The 22,115-nt window shown below is 37.1% G+C and overlaps 1 protein-coding gene across 1 annotated transcript in view; it reads right to left on the reverse strand.

The window, feature by feature from the left end:
• The window catches only part of ARHGAP42 (Rho GTPase activating protein 42), a 143,972-nt gene that overhangs the window by 27,605 nt on the left and 94,252 nt on the right, over positions 1 to 22,115 (reverse strand). The window contains exons 5-12 of the mRNA XM_064718584.1: positions 21,577 to 21,678; positions 17,067 to 17,177; positions 10,630 to 10,734; positions 7,077 to 7,206; positions 5,221 to 5,321; positions 2,829 to 2,938; positions 1,972 to 2,050; positions 1,076 to 1,115 (exon numbers count right to left, since the gene is read on the reverse strand). Of these exons, the coding sequence (XP_064574654.1) occupies positions 1,076 to 1,115; positions 1,972 to 2,050; positions 2,829 to 2,938; positions 5,221 to 5,321; positions 7,077 to 7,206; positions 10,630 to 10,734; positions 17,067 to 17,177; positions 21,577 to 21,678 (778 nt within the window). The remainder of the gene's footprint in view (positions 1 to 1,075; positions 1,116 to 1,971; positions 2,051 to 2,828; positions 2,939 to 5,220; positions 5,322 to 7,076; positions 7,207 to 10,629; positions 10,735 to 17,066; positions 17,178 to 21,576; positions 21,679 to 22,115) is intronic.

Genomic DNA, 22,115 nt, shown 5'->3' on the forward strand with positions numbered 1-22,115 from the left:
GAACAATCCTTGTTACTGAGTTTAATTAGTCATCTTATTTCAATACCCACTGCTCTAACTATCTAAATAATGATCTTAAAACAGCATATTTGTCACCATTAAAATAAACACCATCATACAAAAAAAGAACAGATAGTGGCTTAAATTTCAGATTTTCTAAGTCTCAAATATACCTCCAATAAAGATGTATGTCCAAATTTTTCAAATTTCTTTCTCTGAGATATATTATTTGAATTAGTTTGATATCTTTGTGTTAATACACGATAATAACCAATGTGTTAATACAGTGTTAATACAATTATGCACACAAATCTCATAGTACCTTTAAATACACTAATTTTGTTACTCAGTGTATGTCTAACAGGTGCATATACATCTCAAACTAAAAAGATGTGATGGACCAAGGTGAGTTGTATGAGGTACAACAAGGCCAAGTGCTGGGTCCTGCAGTCAAGTCCCAAGAACCCCAGGCAGCTGTGGCTGGAAAGATGCCTAAAAGATAAGGACTGGGAGTGCTGGCAAGCAGTGCCTGAACATGATCCAGAGTGTGCCCAGGTGGCCCAGAAGGCCGATGGCATCCTGGCCTGGCTCAGCCAGGTGTGGCCAGCAGGAGCAGGGCAGGGACCGTCCCCCTGTACCCAGCACTGCTGAGGCCACAGCTCCAATCCTGTGCTCAGTTCTGGGCCCCTCAGTGCCAGAGAGACATTGAGGGGCTGGAGTGTGTCCAGGGAAGGGCAACGGAGCTGGGGAAGGGTCTGGAGCACAAGTGCTGTGAGGGGCAGCTGAGGGAGCTGGGGGTGTTCAGCCTGGAGAAAAGGAGGCTCAGGGGGACCTCAGCATCTCTGCAGCTGCCTGACAGGAGGGTGCAGCCAGGTGGGGTCAGCCTCTTCTCTTAAGTAACAAGTAACAGGACAAGAGCAAATGGCCTCCAGTTGTGCCAGGGAAAGTTTAGATAACCAACAAAGTTATTCCACAGCAATAGAACTAAAATAAAAAATAATCTTTCTCCCACACATATCAAGAAACTGTAACATTACAGAAATCTAGCAAGATATGGCAACTCAAAAAAGCTTACTTTCTTCCTTTTTGCTAATAATGGCTGGCAGTGTGTAGATCTGTAAAAAAAACCCAAACAAAAAAAACAATCAAACAACAACAATGCAATAGAACAATATTTGTGCTTTAAATCCTTTATTGTCAGGTTTGTGAGGAGTTGCAACATGCTATGTACTAGATTACTGCTAAGGATATCCCAAGCTTCCCTTTCATGATCTCTTGACATTTACTGCTCAAGCACACAGCTGGGTTAACAGGTCTGTGCTACCATAATGCAACTAATGCATTGGAAATCAGATTTACTGAGACCAGATGAGTTAGATTTCAAACCAGCCTGTGATTATAATTCCTGTACTGGTTCAGGCCAACAAGAAGCATGTAAAAACACTCATCAAGTTCATAAAACGGATCAGCCGCACTTTTCCTATCAGATACAGGTCTGATATTAGCCTCAATCAGTGACTATAAGAGCATACAAATAGTGGGAAGAAAACGCAGACAAGTCTCTCAGTACTTTCAACATGTGTTTCTCCTCTCTGCAATGCCTTCTGAGATGGTACCAATTGTTTACTCTATGAAAATGTCCAAAGGATGGATGTTGTTCACCACTGTAATAACAACCATTTCACATATGTTATCTGAACCATGAATCTTATTACTTACTTACTTTGTATTACTTAAAATAGTATTAATTTAAATACCCTAACATAAAATAATGATATATATAAATGTAGTCTTAAACTAATAGATCTACTTTTCTACTTTGTAGCTATCCTCACTATGTACTTGCATTAGTGTTTCACAAAGAAAACAACTCTATTGGTATTGTGACAGAGTATCTGAAATGAATACTAGCTTCTTTCTGTAATATGCGATTTAGAAAATTGTAAAATGAAAATGAAAAAATATCCTTACTGGTTCCTTTCCATCCATAGCTTCAAGCCAAAGTTTTCGGTTGGATTCTGAAAAAGCTTGTAGTGTGATGATTCCAGGTCTGTCAAAAACACACATTCACTGAAGTTACTGTTTTTCTCAAACAGTATCCAAAGTCAGAATCCACATGCATAGTGATGTGAATATAGAAAAGACAGACAGAAGTTAGAGAAAGTTCTATCAGAGCTTCTGATATAACAGAATGCTTTTGAGCTAGGTATAAAACACATCTTTTTATTTTTAAAGTTTGCCAACAGTCATAAAACAATTTTTAGGAGAACTAATACAAAAGTCAGTCAATTTATCATAGTTTAACAAAAAAATTAATTCAAGATTTCTCTTTATTCCCAAGATTGGAAAAAATACTTCTAGAAATACCACATACCTGAATCTTAAATATAGGAAATCTATTCTCATGTATCTGATATAATTACAATATCCAGGAGTAAGTGGAAAAAATTGTGGACATAGTTTTCAAGTAAAAAGAAAGAATTACCATAAATTTCTGAAAGTAATAGAGATTTTTACAGATTATACTTATTAACAAGTATTTATAAAATATTTATAAAAAGATTTATGATCTGCTTCTAAAAGAGAATAGTCAGTTTTGCTATAAGTTCCATGCTGTATCTGCATACAAACGTCATGTAGTAAAGACAATACATATTCTGTGTAGTGAATTTAATTAGAAAACCAGGTCTGAACAAAGAAGTACTAAGTCTTGAAAGGCTAGTTTGTCTGTATACCAATATATTGGTAAACATGTGTTCCTACTACAGGAGTAATTATTATCTGTTGGTTGCAATTACTTTCAAATTGTTAACAAAACAGAGACAAACCTCTCAAATACTTCAATATCAAAACAGAAACGTTTGTCAATTGAATCTGTCTTTCTCCTGATGCAAGATTTTAGCTTGAACATTTCTGGTGAGCTTGTGACAAGGCCATTCTACAAAACAACAAAATGGAATTAGCATAGGCAATACACTTACACATCTTGGCTTCATCCTAAATTTAACTGCATGAGCAGTCCAAAAGAACATAGGTTTAACACAGGGATTAAACTTCTTTAGGAATATTTACAGTACATTAAGACTACATTTAATAGCTTTTTGTCTTATATTTTTTACTTAATAATTGTATTTCAGAAAATTCCCTAAATTTAAATCTTACAAACATCTGTGAATATAGCTTGATTACATGCATGTAAGGTTGAAAATGATGTAATTCTGCCAACTCTCACATGCAGATAAAAAGATTTCCGAAGAATAAAACTGACTAACCCCAATTCTGTACAGCATGATTGTGAGACCTCACTATAATGTTGGCAAGGCTGACACAACTGGGGATTCTGGGGAATGGTAGGAAGCAATTATCACTCCTGTCTTCAAATTGAGCAAAGAGAAGGATACAGAATCATAGAACCATTCAGGTTGGAAAAGGTCACAACTAAACCATCTACACACATTTTAAATACTTCCAGGGTTGGTGACTCAACTACTTCCCTGGCAAACTGTTTCAATGCTTGACAACCGTTTTGGTGAAGTAATTTTCTGTAATACCTACCTCCCCTAATGCAACCTGAGGCCTCACATCTTATGGGAACTATAGGGCAGTCTGCATCACCTTAATCCCTGGGAAGGTGATGAAGTGAATAATTATGGAAAGCACCTCCAAACATATTAAGGACAGAAAGGTGACTGGAAGCAGTCAGCATGAATTTAATACAGGAAAAATCATACAGGATCAACCTGATAGCCTTCTACAATGTGTTGGAAGGCTCAGTGTGTGATGGAAGAACAATGAATATTGTTTATCTCAACTTCAGCCATACTTTCAACACTACATCTTGGACTGAACACTGCCTGAACTGATGAGCTCACAACAGAAGTAGAGCTGCAGCCAGGCACTAGTGGTATGCCCATGGGGTCAGTTCTGTTCAGCATGAATAGCAATTAGCCCATGCACCAGGACAGGATGAGACTGACAGGATAGAGAGCAGCTTGGCAGAAAAGGAATTTCAGGTTCTGGTGTGCAACAAGGTGACCATGAGCCAGCAATGTGATATTGCTGCAAAGAAGGCCACCAACCTCCTGGGATGCATCAGACAGGCTACTGCCTGCAAGTGGAGGAAAGCGATCCTCACCTTCCATCCAGCACTGGCGAGGAACACCTGGAATGCTATGCCCAGTGCTGGGCTCCCTGGTAAAAGAGAGGCAGTGATGTGCTAGAACAAGTCCAGCTAAAGGCTACCAAGGTGATTAAGGACTTGGAACACAACTACCTGAAAGGAAGCTTTGCAAGGTGGGAGTCAGTCTCTTCTGCCATGTCTTCAGTGAAAGAACATGAGGGAGAAGTCTTAAGTTGTGCCAGGGGAGGTTCAGGTTAGATACTAAAAATAAAATTTTCACTGGAAGAGTGGTTTGGCACTGAAATAATTAACCAGGTGGAGTCACCATCTCTGAAAGTGTACAAGAAGAGCCTGGATGTGGCACATGGGGATATAGTTTCGGGGTGATTATGGTGGTGCTACATTGATGGTTGGACTAGATGACCTTGAAGGTCTCCTCCAACCTTAAAGATCCTGTGATTTGTCATATGAGAAGAAGCTGAGAGTCCTGGGACTGTTTGGTCTGGGGAAGAGGGATCACATCAGTGACTGATCTACAAATACTTCATGGGAGGGAAAGTAGGCTGAGTCAGATTCCTCTCAGTGGTGCCCAGTGGAAGGGTGAGAGGGCACGGGCACAAACTCAAATACAAGTAATGTGTATTTGAACTTAGAGAAAGTATTTGAACTTTAGAAAAAGTTTTTTATGGTGGTTGAACACTGGAACATGTTGCTCATAGAGGGCTCCATCCTTGGAGATATGTAAAACCTGACTGGACACAGACCTCACCAATCTGTTCAAGTTGACCCTGAATTGAGTTTATATTAGAGATCTCCAGAACCTCCTTCCAAACTTAATCTATTCAATAATTGTGTGCAAATGTGATAAATTTCATATGCACTTACAACAACCACATTAGAGAAGTTATTTAATAATTGATTTAAATATGTTTCTAATGAAATATTACTTGAATATTTATCCATGCTATATGATACATGCACTGCTTCATCTAGGAAAACAGCCTTATCTGTTTGCATTTTTTCTTTTAGCAGTTCCTTAATGCTTAATAAAAAAGATGGAATATACAGGTCATGTATGTGTTCATGCACAAGTAACTCACCACTTTTCCACCAGATTTTGTTTCAGCTATACTCATTGTAAAAGTTTTTGTTCCTTTGTCGTAAGTGCAATAATGTTTAACCCATGTAAATCCAAGGGGACCTAGAGTAAAGAGAGATAGTATCAAAAGTAATTGTCATTTTACCACTATTACACTTGGAATTAGAGTAGAAAAATGAAATAAAGTAGCATCCACGTGCAGCCTACTCCTTGTTTTTTAATCGGAAAATGTTGTTCCAGTATAATTTCCAAATACTGCAGCTTGATAATATTGCTCAATAAAGTTCCAGCAGACTGACTTTCTTTGGCAACTGGATAGGTAACAGCATTCTATTATAGTAACAAGGCAGGAAAAAGGCAAGAACAGACCTGAGGAGTTTCCAACAATATTAACAGCAAAGTGTACAAGAGGCAAATGATTCACATGTGAGTACTCACCACATAGAGACACCTGACAATACCTGAGTGTTCCCTCTGCCACATTTGGGACTCAGAAAGGATCCCTTCCCCTATCCCCAGAAAATGATGAGGTGGCATTGAGTAAGGACCCAGTCATGCCCAGCTCCTGGCTACTTGCAAAAATTAACCCTGTCCTGTCTAGAACGAAGACAAAAATAAATCTCGCCTTTAAAAACCGGTATTTTAAATTTTAATTGCCTTTTTTTTTGTGTGTGTTTTTCTTTCTTAATGTGAAGAATGAAATAAAAATGTTTGAATAAAACCCTAGTAGTTTTACTATAGATACACAGATTTTGCCTTCTCAGTGTACCCACAAAGGTGGTGGTTATATGACAGACTGAGTAAGTCATGTAAGTCAGATGTCTGTCAATCCAGAAACATAGCTGTGGAAATTTATATGGTCTGTTACGCTGACTTTGAGAAAGCTCTCCTATTGCCTCTGTTCTGGAAGAAACTTAAGTCATGAACAAAATCTGCAATTATTCAGCATCAGTTCTTCCTTTTGATGGCAATTCATTACCTCTTTTAGCACATTATAAGATGGATGAGCGCTCTCAAAGCAGTTTTAGATGAGTTAAGAAGTCACCTATTTTCATTAGAAAATTTAGCCAGACATTTGTGTAGCAACTTTAAACTTCTTACTCTTGGCCATCCAAGAAAACAATTTACGGCCAAGTGCCATTTTTTAAAAACACCTATATTTGCCACTATGCATATCAGTAATAAATATATACAAAATTTACTCTCAAGAAGAGCAAACATTTAACCCAGTTGATCACAATTAGCAAGGACCTATAGGATAAGGGTTATAGGCAAGTAAACTTGCATGACAAGGAATTATACAACTAGTACCTTTCCCAATATAAAGTGAGTACAGACCCTGTTACTCCAGAATAAACATTTCTTTTCAGTAAAAAGATGTCAAGCTGGCCTTTCACTATTTAATGAAGCACAGCATGTGCCTGGTACTTCACTCCTTTTATCCCTCTCCCGTTAGCACAGCTCAGTGTAATTTCCACTTAACACAGATTTCTTTTATGATTATTAATCAATTAAAAAATAGACAGTGTTCTTAAAATTTGCAGTGCTACTGAGGATAAAACTGGCTGTGGTTAACTGTGGTCAGATGGCACTTAGATGACCTTTTCTTACATCTTTGATTTCCATTAAGCACATGTTCATTTAAGATGGCTGGGTCAGTGAAGGTCTCTGGTACAAGGTGCTCCTGATGGCTGAACTAAAGGTCCTGTTCAGGCAGAGAAAGTACAGGAAACAGAAGAGATCCAAAGCAGGGTGCTGGGAGTTTGCAGCAAGGTGCAGGGCAGCCAGCCAGAGCAGAGCTCGCTACCAGTCAACCACTGGGCAAACAACAGCACGGACCTTCCTGGCTGTACTTACGTTTCTCCTGCACGTAGAGATAGCCTTCCATTGTCCACTGACTTGGTGGTCTGTAATCTTGGTTGGCTGATTTCATTCTCTGCATGAGTCTCTCCACTTCCTGCCTAGTGCTTTCGAAGTTATTGCGAGTCTAATACCCAGAAAAGCACAAACAAACAAAACCCCACATCACCTCATGCAAGTACTAAAATAACAATGAACAACTAATTACAAATAATGCCAAGGAGACTGTAGTGGAGACCCACAAAAGCATTTGCCAGAGACATAAAAGAGGGGGAAAGGAAAAAAATGCAATAAAGAATAATACTTTTCACTGCTAGAAGCCTGGGAATAACCTAGTAATGAAGAATTGAACTTAGGCACACAAATGTAAGGAAAACATAGCTGAGAACAGCACCACTGCTCTTTCTGCAGGTCACTAATCTCAGATAGGAGGTCATCTCATCTTTTCAAGTATGCTTACAGAGTACTTTGCAGACAGATACAGGCTTTCTCTCTGTACACTCTGGTATTCTCAGATAGGTATTTGGCTAAACTAGAAGCTGCTAACAGCTTAGCCCGAAACCTGAAGTAGTAAGATCCACTGAAGCACTTTAAGTACAGTGCAGAAAACACTAGTTTGGGTTAAAGCCAGGTTAATGAGCCCAGACAGCTGCAGTTTCTACATACAAGGAAGAGACGAATTGTTTGTGTATCCATATCTGCAGTGAAAACACAGGTGCTGCTGCTTAGAATAGTCAGGTTACTGGCACTGCCATGATCAAGTTCTGACTTGGCAAACACCACAGTTCAATATAAAAAAAATGGGAGGTAAGAAATACTCACAAGTGGCAGAACTATGCCAAAAGCATGGAAGAAGTGTGCCTGTCCTAAATATCGTGTGTGTAACCAGGCATGTAACAAAGCAAACAATTATGGTATTACGGTGGGTTGTTTCTATATTTTCTTATATCTATATGCATATAAATGGCTACTTGCTCTTAGTGAATTCAGTAAGACTAGGGTTTCCCTCCATGCACCTAGCATGGGATAACAGAAGAGAATTATTGAGAGATGCCAGAGCTTTGATTGATTAATATCAGATACTGAACACTCTGCTCCAATAGGTCAAAAAAAAAAAAGAATAAAGACTTTTGTAATGTTTCTACAGAGTCATCTATGGACTCAAATCCTCAGCAGTCAGAAAGATGCTCTCAGGACTTTATACACCAGTGAATACTTCCCCTTTTTCATGGGCCATTTGTGTAGTTAGTTGCACAATAGTACAAAAGTATACATGCTCAATCTTGGTTTTGAAGCCAAACACTGTTATTAGAGAGGGAGGTAAAATTCTAATTTTCTGAGCTTTTCTGATTATGTCCTTCACATGAAGTATCAGTTCAGATCAAATTTAAGAGAGGTCATTTTGAGGCCTTCAAGAAGAACAAGTCATTGAAGCATCATCCCTATTTTAAGAGCTTGTCTCCATCTATGAAGTTTTTAATTACTACTTTTAAGCAGCCAGGTCTTTGAATCAAATCACAGAAACCAAAGCCAAACAGACACACCAAGTACACCACTGGCCAGCTGAGATAGTTAAAGTGACAGCTGGTCCTGTTAGAACATGGTGACCTGTTAAGAGCTGCTGGTCTGCTACTACTCTTCTACAGCTGTTACTGCTCCTGCTCTAACCTGTAGAACATTTTTAAGAACAGCAACAGCAGTTCAGGTAAACTATTCTTCAAGACCTGAATACACAACACAATGGAGAGGAGTACTTTTGACAGCTACAGACAGGCTGAATGCACTTCTTCCTGTCCTCAGTTTGTCTTTACCCATATAAATCATTTCACTTCAATCTGATTTTGGGTGATACTCTCAATGACAAGTACGCAGAGAACCCAGCTGGCTGTGTGAAAGAGTGGATCTAGATCTGGAGCCAGAATTTATACTGCTGTGTAATTGGAGATATGTACTGATCCCCACTGTATCTTCATGTATATGTTTTCTGATATATAATTAAAAAAAAAATACATTGATCCTCCTGACTAACTTCAATCTCCCTCTACTTCTGTAATTTATTTACAACTTCAAGTTGTGCTGATATAATAGTTAGAAAACATTAAATCTAAGTATTTCTTAATTAATATCGAAATTGAAAAAAGTTCTTTAATAATTTTGCTTCTGTAGAGACACGTAGAGGAAATATATGACTACTTACAATGCCAGTTTTGGTCTGTGCTGTGACCTCATGCTCCTCTCAGACCTTGCCATATTAAAGTAAGTAAATCTCTGGACTGAAGCACATTTTTCACTCTTTCAGTGAAACTGCTGTGCAACAACACTGACCCCTTGTGTCTTTATCTGAAAGCATCTTAGTAGCAAACGATGTGAAAAACACAAAATTGGAAAGGAGAAGCGACTGGGATGCTCTACAGAGACCATTTGCATTTTGATCCAAAAGCAAAAGGTTAATAATCTAGGAAGTTTAGCCTTATTTCCTCAAGCAGCATTTAAAATGGGATCTATATAGATGAACAAGACATGCAAAAGGGCAGATGGAGCTACAAAAATTTGTGGTATGTGTCTTTTCTTGAAAGAATGAAGTAGACTTAAATTTAAAAGAAATTTTGTTCTGGATTTTGATGTTACTTTTCAGGAAATATGTGGGGCTTGTCCAGTACTGACATGTTGAAGTTCACTTTCTGCCTTAAAAGCAGGGTGTTTAAGCTTTGCTTAAAATCAAAGTGTGTACTTACTTATTTGTAAGTATATTTTGTACCTACTTATTTGTATATCCTTGGAACTGTAATATGTGAATTACACAGTGAAACAAGTATACACTTGTATAAAGCAGTTATGATGGAAAAGTGGAAAAGTATGTTGATTAAGTGTATTTTAGCTATCTCTGATAGCTTTGAATTTTTTGGGCAGTTTGTGCCCAAAATGGGATCATATATGGCTCTGACTACAAAATCCAGACTAATTTACAGCAAAAGATTAATCTGCTCTGTTGAGTGTAACTCTCTACACAAAAAGATTCTTTCTTCTGGTGAAAACTAATGCTCATGAGAGCTGCTCACCATGGAGGAGCGTCCCACCTATTCTGCAATGGTATAGAGAATGGCTTCCCAAGATTGCTTTATATACAGTGGGAAGTTAGCAGACAGCAGGACAAACTGTATCATTCCACACAAGCTGGTGCATTTTTGGTAACTCCACTTAGTCCAGAAGACAGGCCTCATTCTCAAGAAAGCTTTATACAAGTTTAAATCTATCTGGACTGCTATGTTTTCTAATAAAAACTTGGCTGCTGTCCTGTTTTTCTTGTTCTTGCTCCCAAAGTTTTGATCTGGAAATCACAAATTTACTATCCAAAGTCATTTGTTGTCAGGAATCTTAATTACATTGACCTTATAAAAACAATTTTACCTGTCTGTATATGAATTTGATTTCAGCTTACCAAAACATTGCAAGATTTAGAATTTCAATAAAGTGCTATAAATCTACTTTAATATCCTAAACTGAAGTTAGTAAATTAAAGTTAAATTATGTAAATACAAATCATCCTTACATTCTGCAAATTGAACTGCAGTTGCTGCTTGTATGGTGCAAACTCCTGAGCCAGTTCATATCCTTCATGGTAAAATGTAAATAATCCTTGAAGAAAGGCCAAGAGCTGAAAAGGTAAAATTGAGAAGCATTATACATTTTTAACTCCTGGAACACTGAGTGCTTTTACATGCAAAAGCAAAGTTTTGCTGAGAAGGAATACATGACGAGACCTTAACAAAAAGAAATGCTATACATGCTTTTTTGTCATGAAATTGTAATTTCCAAAATAATTTAATTCAGTATCTTAGTAATTTTATCCAGTATTTCAGCTAGAGTCTTTGCTGGTGTGCATTTTCCAAGTTTAAAATGTCAAAATTCAAGCGTTTTTACTTCAAAATATTCTTTCACTTTCTTCACAGTAGTTGCTTGGTCTACAACCTATTTTCCACAAACTAGACTCTAGAAAATATGTTTTGGATAGGTTAGCACAACACAAGAAACCCAGACTATTTCCTCCTGCTCTGAAAAAAATGCAAACTCTATTTGGTATGATTAACTCCAACAGAACCACCATAGCCTGCATATACCCAGCTGAAGAATTCTTTTAAAGTTTGCTTTGAAACAATGCTCAAGTAGTAAAAGGTGCCACTAGATTTCAGCTCTTGAATTAACTCATTCCTGCCATCTCTTAGTTTTAAAAGCCTTCTATGACTGATTCTGCTTTAAATTTTAAACGCGTTTTGATATTGCTATAAGTCACCCTACCTGCTGTTAAATAACAAGCATTTAATTTCTTATCATAGACTGCTTTCTTGGTCTATATAATTTAGCTTACTGAAGAAAGGTAAAGAAAACAAAAAAAAAAAAAGAGAGAAATTAATTTGGATTTACAATAACAGAAATTTTTAACAATAAAAAACAATTGCATTAGTATATTACGCCACTATCATCTGGGCTAACTAACTGGCTGTCCAGGCTGTCATCTGACTCAGTAAAGAACCACAGGTATTCCAGAGCATAATTCTTTTCCCTTTTTCAGACTTCTCTCTCAGGATGGAATGAACGATCCAATGGAAACATTTATCTCTCTTCATTGACTACTGAAGTGGTCTAGACTCAGGCAACAAAAATGCCATCGCTCATATTTAAAGCGCTTGCTTTGTGTTACCAGTACCATATATTACTCTAAGTGGAATAGTGTAAAGATGTAGTTTTTACTGTTATATTTTCTTTAAATTTACTCTCAGCCCTACTTGAAAAATTGTAGCAAAATTGTTCTGCCTCCTCTCTGCCATTACTCTCTAGGAGACAACTGAGAGCCCATTTACCTGCCTGCTCTTTGGCTGCATTAGTAAGTTAAAGCAGTTGGAGGTGAACAGACCATCAGTGCGGGCACAAATATAAGGTATGGCTGGGAGAAGGACTCTGCCCTTGGTTTTTATTGCTATTGCAGGAGCAGAGGAAAGCCTGGCCTCAGGCAGAGATGGTGCATGCCCATGGCTGCCCTGTATGCCAGTCATGGAGCCTGAAGAACTGAGATCATCTTTGGACAGAAAAAGCAAGTTTTTGTTGGGGCCTCTACAGTGGATGTGAATTCCTGAACCATATTCCACCATCAAACAATGAAGGCCATGCAATCTCAAGAAGAGGGCTCCATATCTTGTGTAAATCAATCTCACCTTAACATGATTCATCTGTCCAGCCAAAATTATTACCTCAGCTAAGGACTGGACCCTGAAATTATTATTATTAAACTGATTATTCAAGTGTTTCTGAGGAAGGTCCAAGTACAATAGTTTATATAAAAAACCTCCAATTGTGCAAACAGATAGAAAGAGCTCTATAATTTTCTGTAATTCTAGACTATAATTCTAATTCTGTAATTGTGGAAATAACTACTTATATGAAAAGAAAGAAAATTAATCTTACTTTTTATGAATAAAGTACAAAATATGCAAATTATAACTAAAGCTCTGCTTTGGCTCCAGTTATGTGAAGCCTGCTCTCACATTCTAGATTCAGTTACTCATCAGTGCCCCCAGCTACAACTCCTTCAGATGTCACAGCACAACTACTCCTGTACTTACTTTGACTTGGTCCAGTCAAAAGGATGTGTGGATTAACACAGCCTGCAAGCAGGAGCCGGCTGCTAAACCCACCCCTAGTGCAGGAGTAACACTTGGCAAAACTGCAGCCAAATCACCACACTAATGCACACCAAAATTACAACAAAGAAACTTTGTGGAACAAAGTTTCAGTATGTCAGCTTATGCCTGACTTTTAGAGCTCAGTTTAAAGAACATTTCAGGAGAATAAATTGTAGAAATTTCAGCTTCAATACTTCAAGGAAAACATTTTACATCACATGAAACTTTTACAGAGTACACTGAGAAATACTAAGGAAAATATTTAACACAAGATGGCAGCAAAGCTGAATTTATCTGAAAGCAAAAATACAACAGTAGCAAAAAAGAAATAAAAAAAAAAAACCAACCCAAAAAAAAAACCCAACCCAAAACCCTGACAAAAATCTGAATTGATTTTAGTTAAAGTACTTCACAGGTATTCTGCCAGTTGTGCATTGCAGAGGATCTGGCCTTGAGGCTTTCCTGGTTAAACACTCTTTGAGAACTCAGAAAAACAGGAATAAAAGAAAAGTATTATGCAAGTCCTAGATTAGCATTTTTAAGGTGTGTGCTGATATGTGACACTGAGGATGGCATTCACTTCAATGTACATGTCACTAGCAGTGGAAAAACAGGAATGCAGATTATGCCCTGTGCCCAATGGGCCTGTGCTGCTAGGGCATCTCCAGAATCACTTCCATTAGAACAGGTACAGCCATAGCATTGTATGGAAGAGATTTAAAAGCCAAGGTCTTTTGCCCTAGGCTCATACTCATAGCAGAGTTTTCTTTTTGCTGGCATTTGAAGAAGCATTGCTGCTAAAGGCAGGCTCATAACTTTACAGAAATTAATATTAAATAGAGCAAAAAAAATTTAAAAATAAGAATAGAAAATCAGCCCCCTTTCCTTCCTAAGAAAATTTTCAGAATGTATTTTGAGGTGGTAGTCACACACAAAGAGGTAGTTTATTTCATCAAACATCACAAACAATGTCTGATGCTTTTATATCAATAATTTTTCATTTTAATAAGTGTCTTATCGTTATCTCATTCTGAGTGCCTAATCATTCACATCAGTAAAGACTGAGGTCTGAACTCCATAACACAAAGCTACTCTTCACACCAGAGCCACGAGGATTTCAACAGAGAACCCGAAACAAAATCCAGCTACTTTTTGAGACTCTATTTATTTTTATGTAGAGCTGCTGACCTCAAGCCTGCCTGGTCGTTTCATTCTCACAGGAAGAAGATTGTACTTAGGTTTCGGATAGGGGAGGAATTTAACCTTTGGCCTGCAGCACATCAGCCAGAAGTCCCTGTCTCCCTGGTTTCATTTTATTTATAAGAATATAGCGTTTATTCTTCAGATTAAAGTGAACATAGTTAATAACGCAGAAAATGCAAGAAAGGGAAATTAAATTTAATGTCCACTGTGAAGTCTCATAGAAATGCATGCAATTACAAGCAGTGGTTTTCAGTTGGCTGTTCATTTTTTTTTTCTCTTTAAATAAACATTTAACTGACCGCCCCTCACATTTCAGATAGTTTACTGCTTATGAACTTTGTGCCCTGATTTCCACAGGACAAGGAAGTCCTGGCATCACCAAAGGACAAAGCAGAACTTTAGGAAGGTGTTTAACTGTTGGCTCGGACTAGCTTCCAAGGGATCACAAGAGAAAAGCCAGCAAGACAGATTATTGTCACTTAAGTTGCTTTATTGTTTATCCAGCTGTAAATATGAACACTAATTTGTCCTTCAGAAAAACGTTCAAATTCATTATCTGTATGAAAACCTGAGGGTTTTTTTTCTTGGAAAAATCTAGATTTAGGAGGATTGCAAATAGGAATATGCCAGTTACTCACTCTAGTACACATAAGCAACCACTTTGATCAAGATGCAGAGAACAAAGAGAAACCCAGGGCCTGAGAAGCAGCTGCAAAAATCTACTCTAAATATTATAATCTTCTACTCACTATATGAGTCAGTAGCATCTGTACCTTAAAATCTCCTGAGTCTCCTCCAGGAGAGAACACACTCCGCTTTACTGACTCTCAGAGTCCTAGCTGTAACCCACCTGGCAATTTTTGCTAGGTTACTTCTCCCACTCTGGTTTTCAGACTGTCTTTATCCTTTGGCATGGAAAAACTAAAGGTCTTGAAAGGATGTTCAACAGATCATTTGATTTTCAAGTTCTACTCCCACATCCCAAACTTATTCTTCTTTTGCATGGGCATCACAATTTCCTCCTTCATTGCACTAACAGATTTATTTTGTTAAACTTTCCTTCAGTGAGTCTGTTAGCAAGATGTCAGACTGAGAATTATTCGCAGACGTGACACTGTGCTGATAACTCAGAGGCACAGGCAGCATGTACATGAGAATGTCTCACGACCATCAGAGCTCCAGAGGAGGAATGTCCATATGGACACACCACCAGGCATCACCTGCCATATGCACATTCATAGAGCACACAGAGAAAATTAAAAATATGACAATTCTTTTGATACCTGATTTTAAAGTGTTAGGCTTTCTCCTTATCTAGACCTTTCATCTAGGAACACATACTCATATTTCCAACATCTCTTACATAAGCATGAATTTTAGAAAGCCTATATTTAAGTCTTTGGGTGTTTTTTGATTTGTTTAGCTGGTTTTTTTTTAATTTCATGGTATTACTGACTTGCATTTTAATTTACTTTTTCACATAAGGCACATGTCTTATAGGTTTTAGCAAATGTTCTTAATTCAGCACGTTGCATGCAACAGACTACAAACAAGAATTCAGTTTTGAAGATTCAAAATTTTATAACTAATGTTATGATGTAAGTTCCACCTATATCCAGATTGATTATAAATAAATTCACACACGAAGTCAGAAGACATTACCTGAAAGGCCTATCATTTCCCAGTTACCAGAGTATTTCCTGTATCCTGAACCTTCCGCCGGACAATCAAGTATGCCATACTGGCTGGAATGCCTACTGATCTGAGACAGTATGGAAACAGATACACTTAAAAGTAAATTTTACCTATTTTAAGTATTGTGCAGCTGCACAATATTTTCCAATGTACAAGGTCTTTTCAATACAGAAAGTTTCTATTACATTAAAGGAGCATAAAGTCTTCTACACTAGGGTCAGAGCTAGGTCAAGATTGCTAGATTTTTCCAGGATGTGAGAGTTTTGCAGAAGGAGACAGAGACACACACTCTGGATTAATCTGTGACAGGTAGAAAAATGTTCTTATTTAGGAGTCCGAGGAAAGTTTTAGCCTCTAAGATTTGGCAGCTGTATGCCATAAAGATAGGATTTCTGAAAGTACTGCTTGCTGAATCCAGGTTCATTAGTTTGCATCAATGTCAAACATTCAGTATACAATACACTCTCATCTCATGGAAAGAGGGCATCTGAGAAGCTCTCCTTGGTGACACAGGCTGTTAGAGATGTAATTCAACCCATTTCACAGTGAAGAGGGCTGCTTCAGTAGTTACAAGGAAGCTGGGAGATGGTGTGGAGACAAAGTTACACTTGTTAGGTTCCTCTCTGACAATCAGGACTCTGCTGTGCTCAGTGTGCTTAATGGGAAGGGACACATGGCACTGCAAGCTCTCTGTCAGGGGCTGGAGGTACAAACTACATCAGGCAACTGGCAGGCCTGTCTGCATGACATGAACAGTAGTAACACTGCTACCAGGCCACAGAAATATGCTAGCGTGTCATGAAGTTGCTTTTGGAACTGACTGACACAATAGAGAGTTAGGAGTGGGGGATGGAAACACCGTCCAGAAGGAAATCCCACACCTAGATATGGACACTGAAACACAACTTTATCTTACTTTTTAATGGCACATCAACATATGCATTCCTTTATGGGCAAAGTAAACTAAAGGCAAATGGCTCCACCAACAAAAAGATAAACTTACCTATGCCACCGAAAAATTGATTTTTCACTTTACTTCATGTGTAACTCAGAACCATGTCGGTGTATACTGCCTACCCAGAATATTTAAATTAAAAACTGGCTCAAAATTTAAGCCATTAAATCATGGTATTAGGAAACATCGATTATGTGTTGCACAGACACAACATTACATGATGTCCCATTAAAATGTTACACACACTTCAAGTCATCAGACATTTCACTTCACAGTAGATACTAAACTCTTACATAATCCTTCAATAAACATGGAAAGGGCCCAAGCCAAGATCTTAATGTCCGTCTATATACAAAGAACCTGCATTCAAAACTTGAAAAGGGAGCAAAACAATCGGTATTTTAAATTCAATTTTCAGCTTTATATGCATGCATTCTAAAAAAAAATAAAACTTACAGGTTCTACAAATTCAAATTTCTTTTTCTCTTGTACTTCTTGGATTTTAAAAACATATTCTAATGATGCTTCATAAAAGTTCTGATGTTCTCTGTCAATCTGTGTATCTGCCTAAAAGACAAAATTCAATACGGACAACATTAGTTTAGTCTTGTTATTGCTTTAAAAACAGGTTATGTCATTAACAAACAGATCTTCCATAGGATTATTTTTAAAGTTTCATAGAGTTCAGTTTTCTGTCTGGAAATTAGAATACCTACTTAAAAAAGCTAAACGCAAGTTTAAGAAGATAACATTACACATTTCAGCCTGTGCCTTTTACTCCTCTTTTTTGGCTTCTTCTTTCTTTTTGCTCTTTAATATTCTAGTTTTTAAGAGAGCCTGGAGGGAAAGAAAGGTGGCAGCAGGTACTTGGAATATGCAAATTTAGAAAAGGAAATAGAAAGGAGCACCGTAGAAATCAAGGACAGACAAAAAGACAATTATTTCTATTGAAATATTTAGGTATCATATGCACTGAAACTGTATCTACTTCTCAAGTTCAAATACCTTCACAAAAACATATTTTCTTTCTTAAATAGGCTGTCTTTAACAATGACATTTTGCAACTTATTATTTTATAGTATGAGTCATACGTTCTTGGAATGTAAACATATTTAAATCCCTAACCTCATAAATCAAATATATTTCAAGTTTTAATTTTCAAGTGACAGAACTACAAGGCAATACTTGTCAGAAATGCCTGACTAATACCACCCAACATGGAGATCCTGTATCAGAACAGTGTCTTCTGCCTAAACAGCTAAAGAATTAACTCTTATCAGCTGATAAAGAGTAATAGGCTTTTATCCACAATTTAAACAAGCCACAGGAGAGAGAACTAACAGACAAGCAGTGTAGCACACAGATAATGTTTAAAAAAGACATGCAGATTCCATTTTAATTCATTCTTCCTCATTACAAATCATTTTCTCATGCAAATCCCTTTTGGGCTGTAGTAGTTAGACTTTGCTCTTTGGTCAAAATACTACAGCAGATTAACAACATGAATAAGATCACCTATTTTTGATGTACAGAAGGATACTTCTGCATGTTCTCTAGTTTAATTCTGGCATTAAAATTAATAAATGCAGGGAAAGTGGGAAAGCATGATGTTGTCTTCCCTTGACAACAAACTATAAACCAGCAAACACATCATAAAAGAGCTTTAGTACTTTTAACAGTAAAAAAGCAAAAAGTCAGTGCTTTCCTTCAGGCAGGATTTAGCCATCAATAGCACCATATATAATTAAGATTGCTTCTCTACTCAAGGACAAGCTACTATTGTGATTTGGCTGCACAGGCTTTTAACAATATTGATTCACCTTCCTAGCCCAGTGTTCTAACTCTACTTCAACACATGGGCCTCAAGGATATGTTTCAAATCATTCAGTACCAGCATCTCCTTCCTATGTCTATTAAAAAAAAATCAGTAAACTAATAATATGAAGCTGAAATCAAGCACTCAAAATTCCAATAATGAACTGCTCTACCTTAAAATTAACTCTGCCATTTGCCATTCATATAGTGTGTTTGGCTAGTGTTTTCCCTGGTAGTCTGTAAATAGCTTTATTTCACAATAATTATCACAAAGACAGTGCTACATAACTGAACAGAAGCAGTGCCATCACTTTGGGATGCGATCCAGCAACGCCTTGCTCACACAAATGCCATCAAGAAGCACTTGAAACAGATCTCAGCTCTCTCATTTAATTGTACATAAATAATGAAACATAGTTTTAGAAACTGTTTCTTTTAGGCTTTGCCTCAGAAAAAGTATTTAAACACCTAATTAAATCCATCCCTATTCTGAACAGCATTTAAGCATGTTGCAGTTGTAATGATACAACCAAGTGCCATCTCAAATATGGTTTAGGGCCATAAGCACCACTAGGGAAAGGGACTAAATCAGATTTCCCCAAACATACATTCTGTAGAAGCTTATGAATTTGTGTTAACACCAAAGGATTCAGATTTGTAAGAATTGCTTTGAAAGTGATCTTAAAGTTTCAAAACCTGAAAGTTTAATGTATTTCTGTGAGTTTAAACTGCATGTAAAAAATAAGGAGAACTGATGGATATGATTTTGAGTCTCTACTTGTATGATGTATAGTTATAGTGAGTAATATTTTCATTGATGTAGGCTATCACCTCAATATATACACCAGAACTTCACACAAGCTTGGAGACTGATTCTGGAACAGATTTCAGAGAAATAAAATCAGAAGTTCATTAGATTTCTCACATCACTCAATTCTGTCCATTTTCTCCTCCATTGTAGGCTTCTGTAGGCAGTGAAAAGATGCTACTTTGAAGTTGCTTTTTGATGCTAAAGGAAAAAAGCCAGTCAGCTGTGTAAACAGCATCAGCAGTCTTGCAGGCTTTTAAAATATTCAACATATTTCAGGTAGGTGAATATATGCAAACTACTCTCTACAGAATATGTTTCAACCATCAAACTTCAGGTACCGAATTAAGTGATCTCAATTGGACTCCAGTGAGATATGTAAAAGAACCCAACACAGTACAAGATCTTTGCTCACCCCAGTACTCTTTAACCCACATAATGTGATGAGGTATCAAGAAATCTCATCAATTCAAGGAGACAGTACTTTTCCCATGTAGCAGTCCAAAAATGGTATTTCCACCTCCCTGAATACATGATGTTGGCTTGAGGCATGGACTTCCCATCTCCTGCCAAGGGCACCAAAGCCCCAGCTGCCAGCACTGCTTGGTTCTTTGCTCGTGCCCTGCTCTGCTGTGGACTGCTCCAACAGACTCCATCCTGGACATCCGGGCTATAAATGGGGCTCACCCAAACCACTCGGGATGCAAATCAACAGCTGTCTTCAATTTCAGGTCAGGAATGGGGCTTGGCCTCCTTTTACTTCCAATAAGACAGAGGCCAAAAGCCCCCAGGTTGACAATTTTGGTAGTGATTTGCTATTGTACCTTCTCTTACGGAGGGTCTATGCTGCTGATTCAGCACATCCACAGCGGCAGAAAACGGCTAAAGACAGAAATGCCAAGTTATGCTCTTTATCCTTTACAAGGGAGGCATCTAGAAATCAGAAACCTCAGCCTCAGCTACAAGATTTTAAATCCAGATATGCCACTTAAGGACACACTGGAAAAAATTATTCTGCTTTTCCATTAGTTTATACTTGTGAGCCAAATCCACTGTTATTGTACCATAGTTTACTAGATTCACAGTTGTTACTTCGCACTTCAGTTGCTGCTTTTAGACTGTAATTATTCTCATGTCTCAAGAGTAAAATATTTTATTTATTTTATTTAGCTTCTATTCTAGAACAAATTAGTGTTTAAGCTCACTTTTCCCCAATTTGGTAAGAATTTCTCTTTTTTTAAGCTGGGGCTTAGCCTCTAACAGAATTGCTTCTTCATCAACACATAAGATATTTGGGAAAAGTGAAAGCCGTGACATACAAGTGGAACAATAAACCAGTCCTACATAACTATCTTCTTATATAGACTGGTTATTATACAGACAGCAACAGAAATTCAGCCATATAGACTGAATTATTAGAAATTTTTAATTTCTAAGCCTTATTTTATTTGAATTATAATATTATTGGTAAACATGAAAAAAAAATTCTACAACATATGATTGAGTGATGGTCACACCTTTGGTGAAAATTCCATCTGCAAACTAACCCCCATGATTTAAGATTCACCATGACAACAGTAATCTCATCAAAGTGATTTTTAACTACTTTTGGCACAATTCCCAAAGTGTCATTGATATAATATTGCTGGGTTTATTGTAATTTGCTTCAGAGACAAGTTATATTAATTTGTATCAGCATACTAAAAATCCCTGGAATCTTTCTGTTAAACCAGAAGTCTTCTTGTGTTCTTTTTTTGTTTGTTTGTTTGTTTTTGGTTTTGGTTTTTTTAACAGAAAAGAATCAGCCATACAGACTCTTCAAAACTGAAGTTATAGATACAATTTCAGGGAAATTTCAGGAGCCTCAATTTCAGAATAAGATGAAAAGTAAGAAAAAATGAAGCAGAAAAGAGCATTATTAAAGTGATCTCAGTTCAGTCTTCTGGATTAGAATTTATGTGAAATAGAAGTGCAGTTTCATCAGTTAATAGATTAACTAGCAAACCGACAAGAAATTAATTAATTGGCTTTCCAGTATTCCACATATAGCTTATAAAATTCACACTTTTATTGCACTAATATAATTCCATTGTTGCAACCAATAAACATTAGCTGTACTTGAAATACATGAAGTGGCAAACATAGAATATTGTTTTGTTCAAATATTTAACTCCTATTTGGGTCGTTTTCATCCCAGTCAAGAATTTATAGTCACAAGAAGCGTGACCAGAAACCGTCACAATTTCACATTAAATAAAGTACAGCATGTCTTGAAGAGAACCAGTTTGTTATCATGATTTCTATGCAAATGTGAAATTAGGTAAGAGTGCATTCAGTCCTTACATCTTGTAAATGAGATTCTTTCTTCTTGGCTGACAAATTTAGGTGCTTCTCTAAGATGGAATAATATTTCTCACTTTCCTTGTCAAACTTCTTCTTCCCATCCTGAAAAACAAAGCGTTCCCAAGTGAAATATTTGACTAAATATCACAGCTAACTTAAATTAAAAGAAATAACAGGTGCCAAGATATGCCAAACTATTAAATCACTTTTGTTGGTTCCAGTATTTTTAGGGTTGAATTCTTAAGTGGAACTAAAGATAGTAGGAGAACTGCTTCAATTATTAAAAGCAATAGTAAGCAGGATTTTTCCCATAAATAACAAATCTATACAACAGACTTGCATGGTTTCCCATAGCAGAGGTACATGAGATTTTATGTAAGTAGTATATTTTTAAGTAGACACTTATTACAAAATAATCTTCCCCAAGTTTTTTAAGTCTACCTAACTGCCACACTGTTTTAAAAAACAAGCAAACAAACAAAAAACCCCAACCAAAATCACAAAAAACCCCAAACAAACAAACAAACAAAAAACTCCAA

Source organism: Zonotrichia leucophrys, chromosome 1 (genome assembly GCF_028769735.1).
Source record: "Zonotrichia leucophrys gambelii isolate GWCS_2022_RI chromosome 1, RI_Zleu_2.0, whole genome shotgun sequence".
Classification (NCBI taxonomy): domain Eukaryota; kingdom Metazoa; phylum Chordata; class Aves; order Passeriformes; family Passerellidae; genus Zonotrichia; species Zonotrichia leucophrys.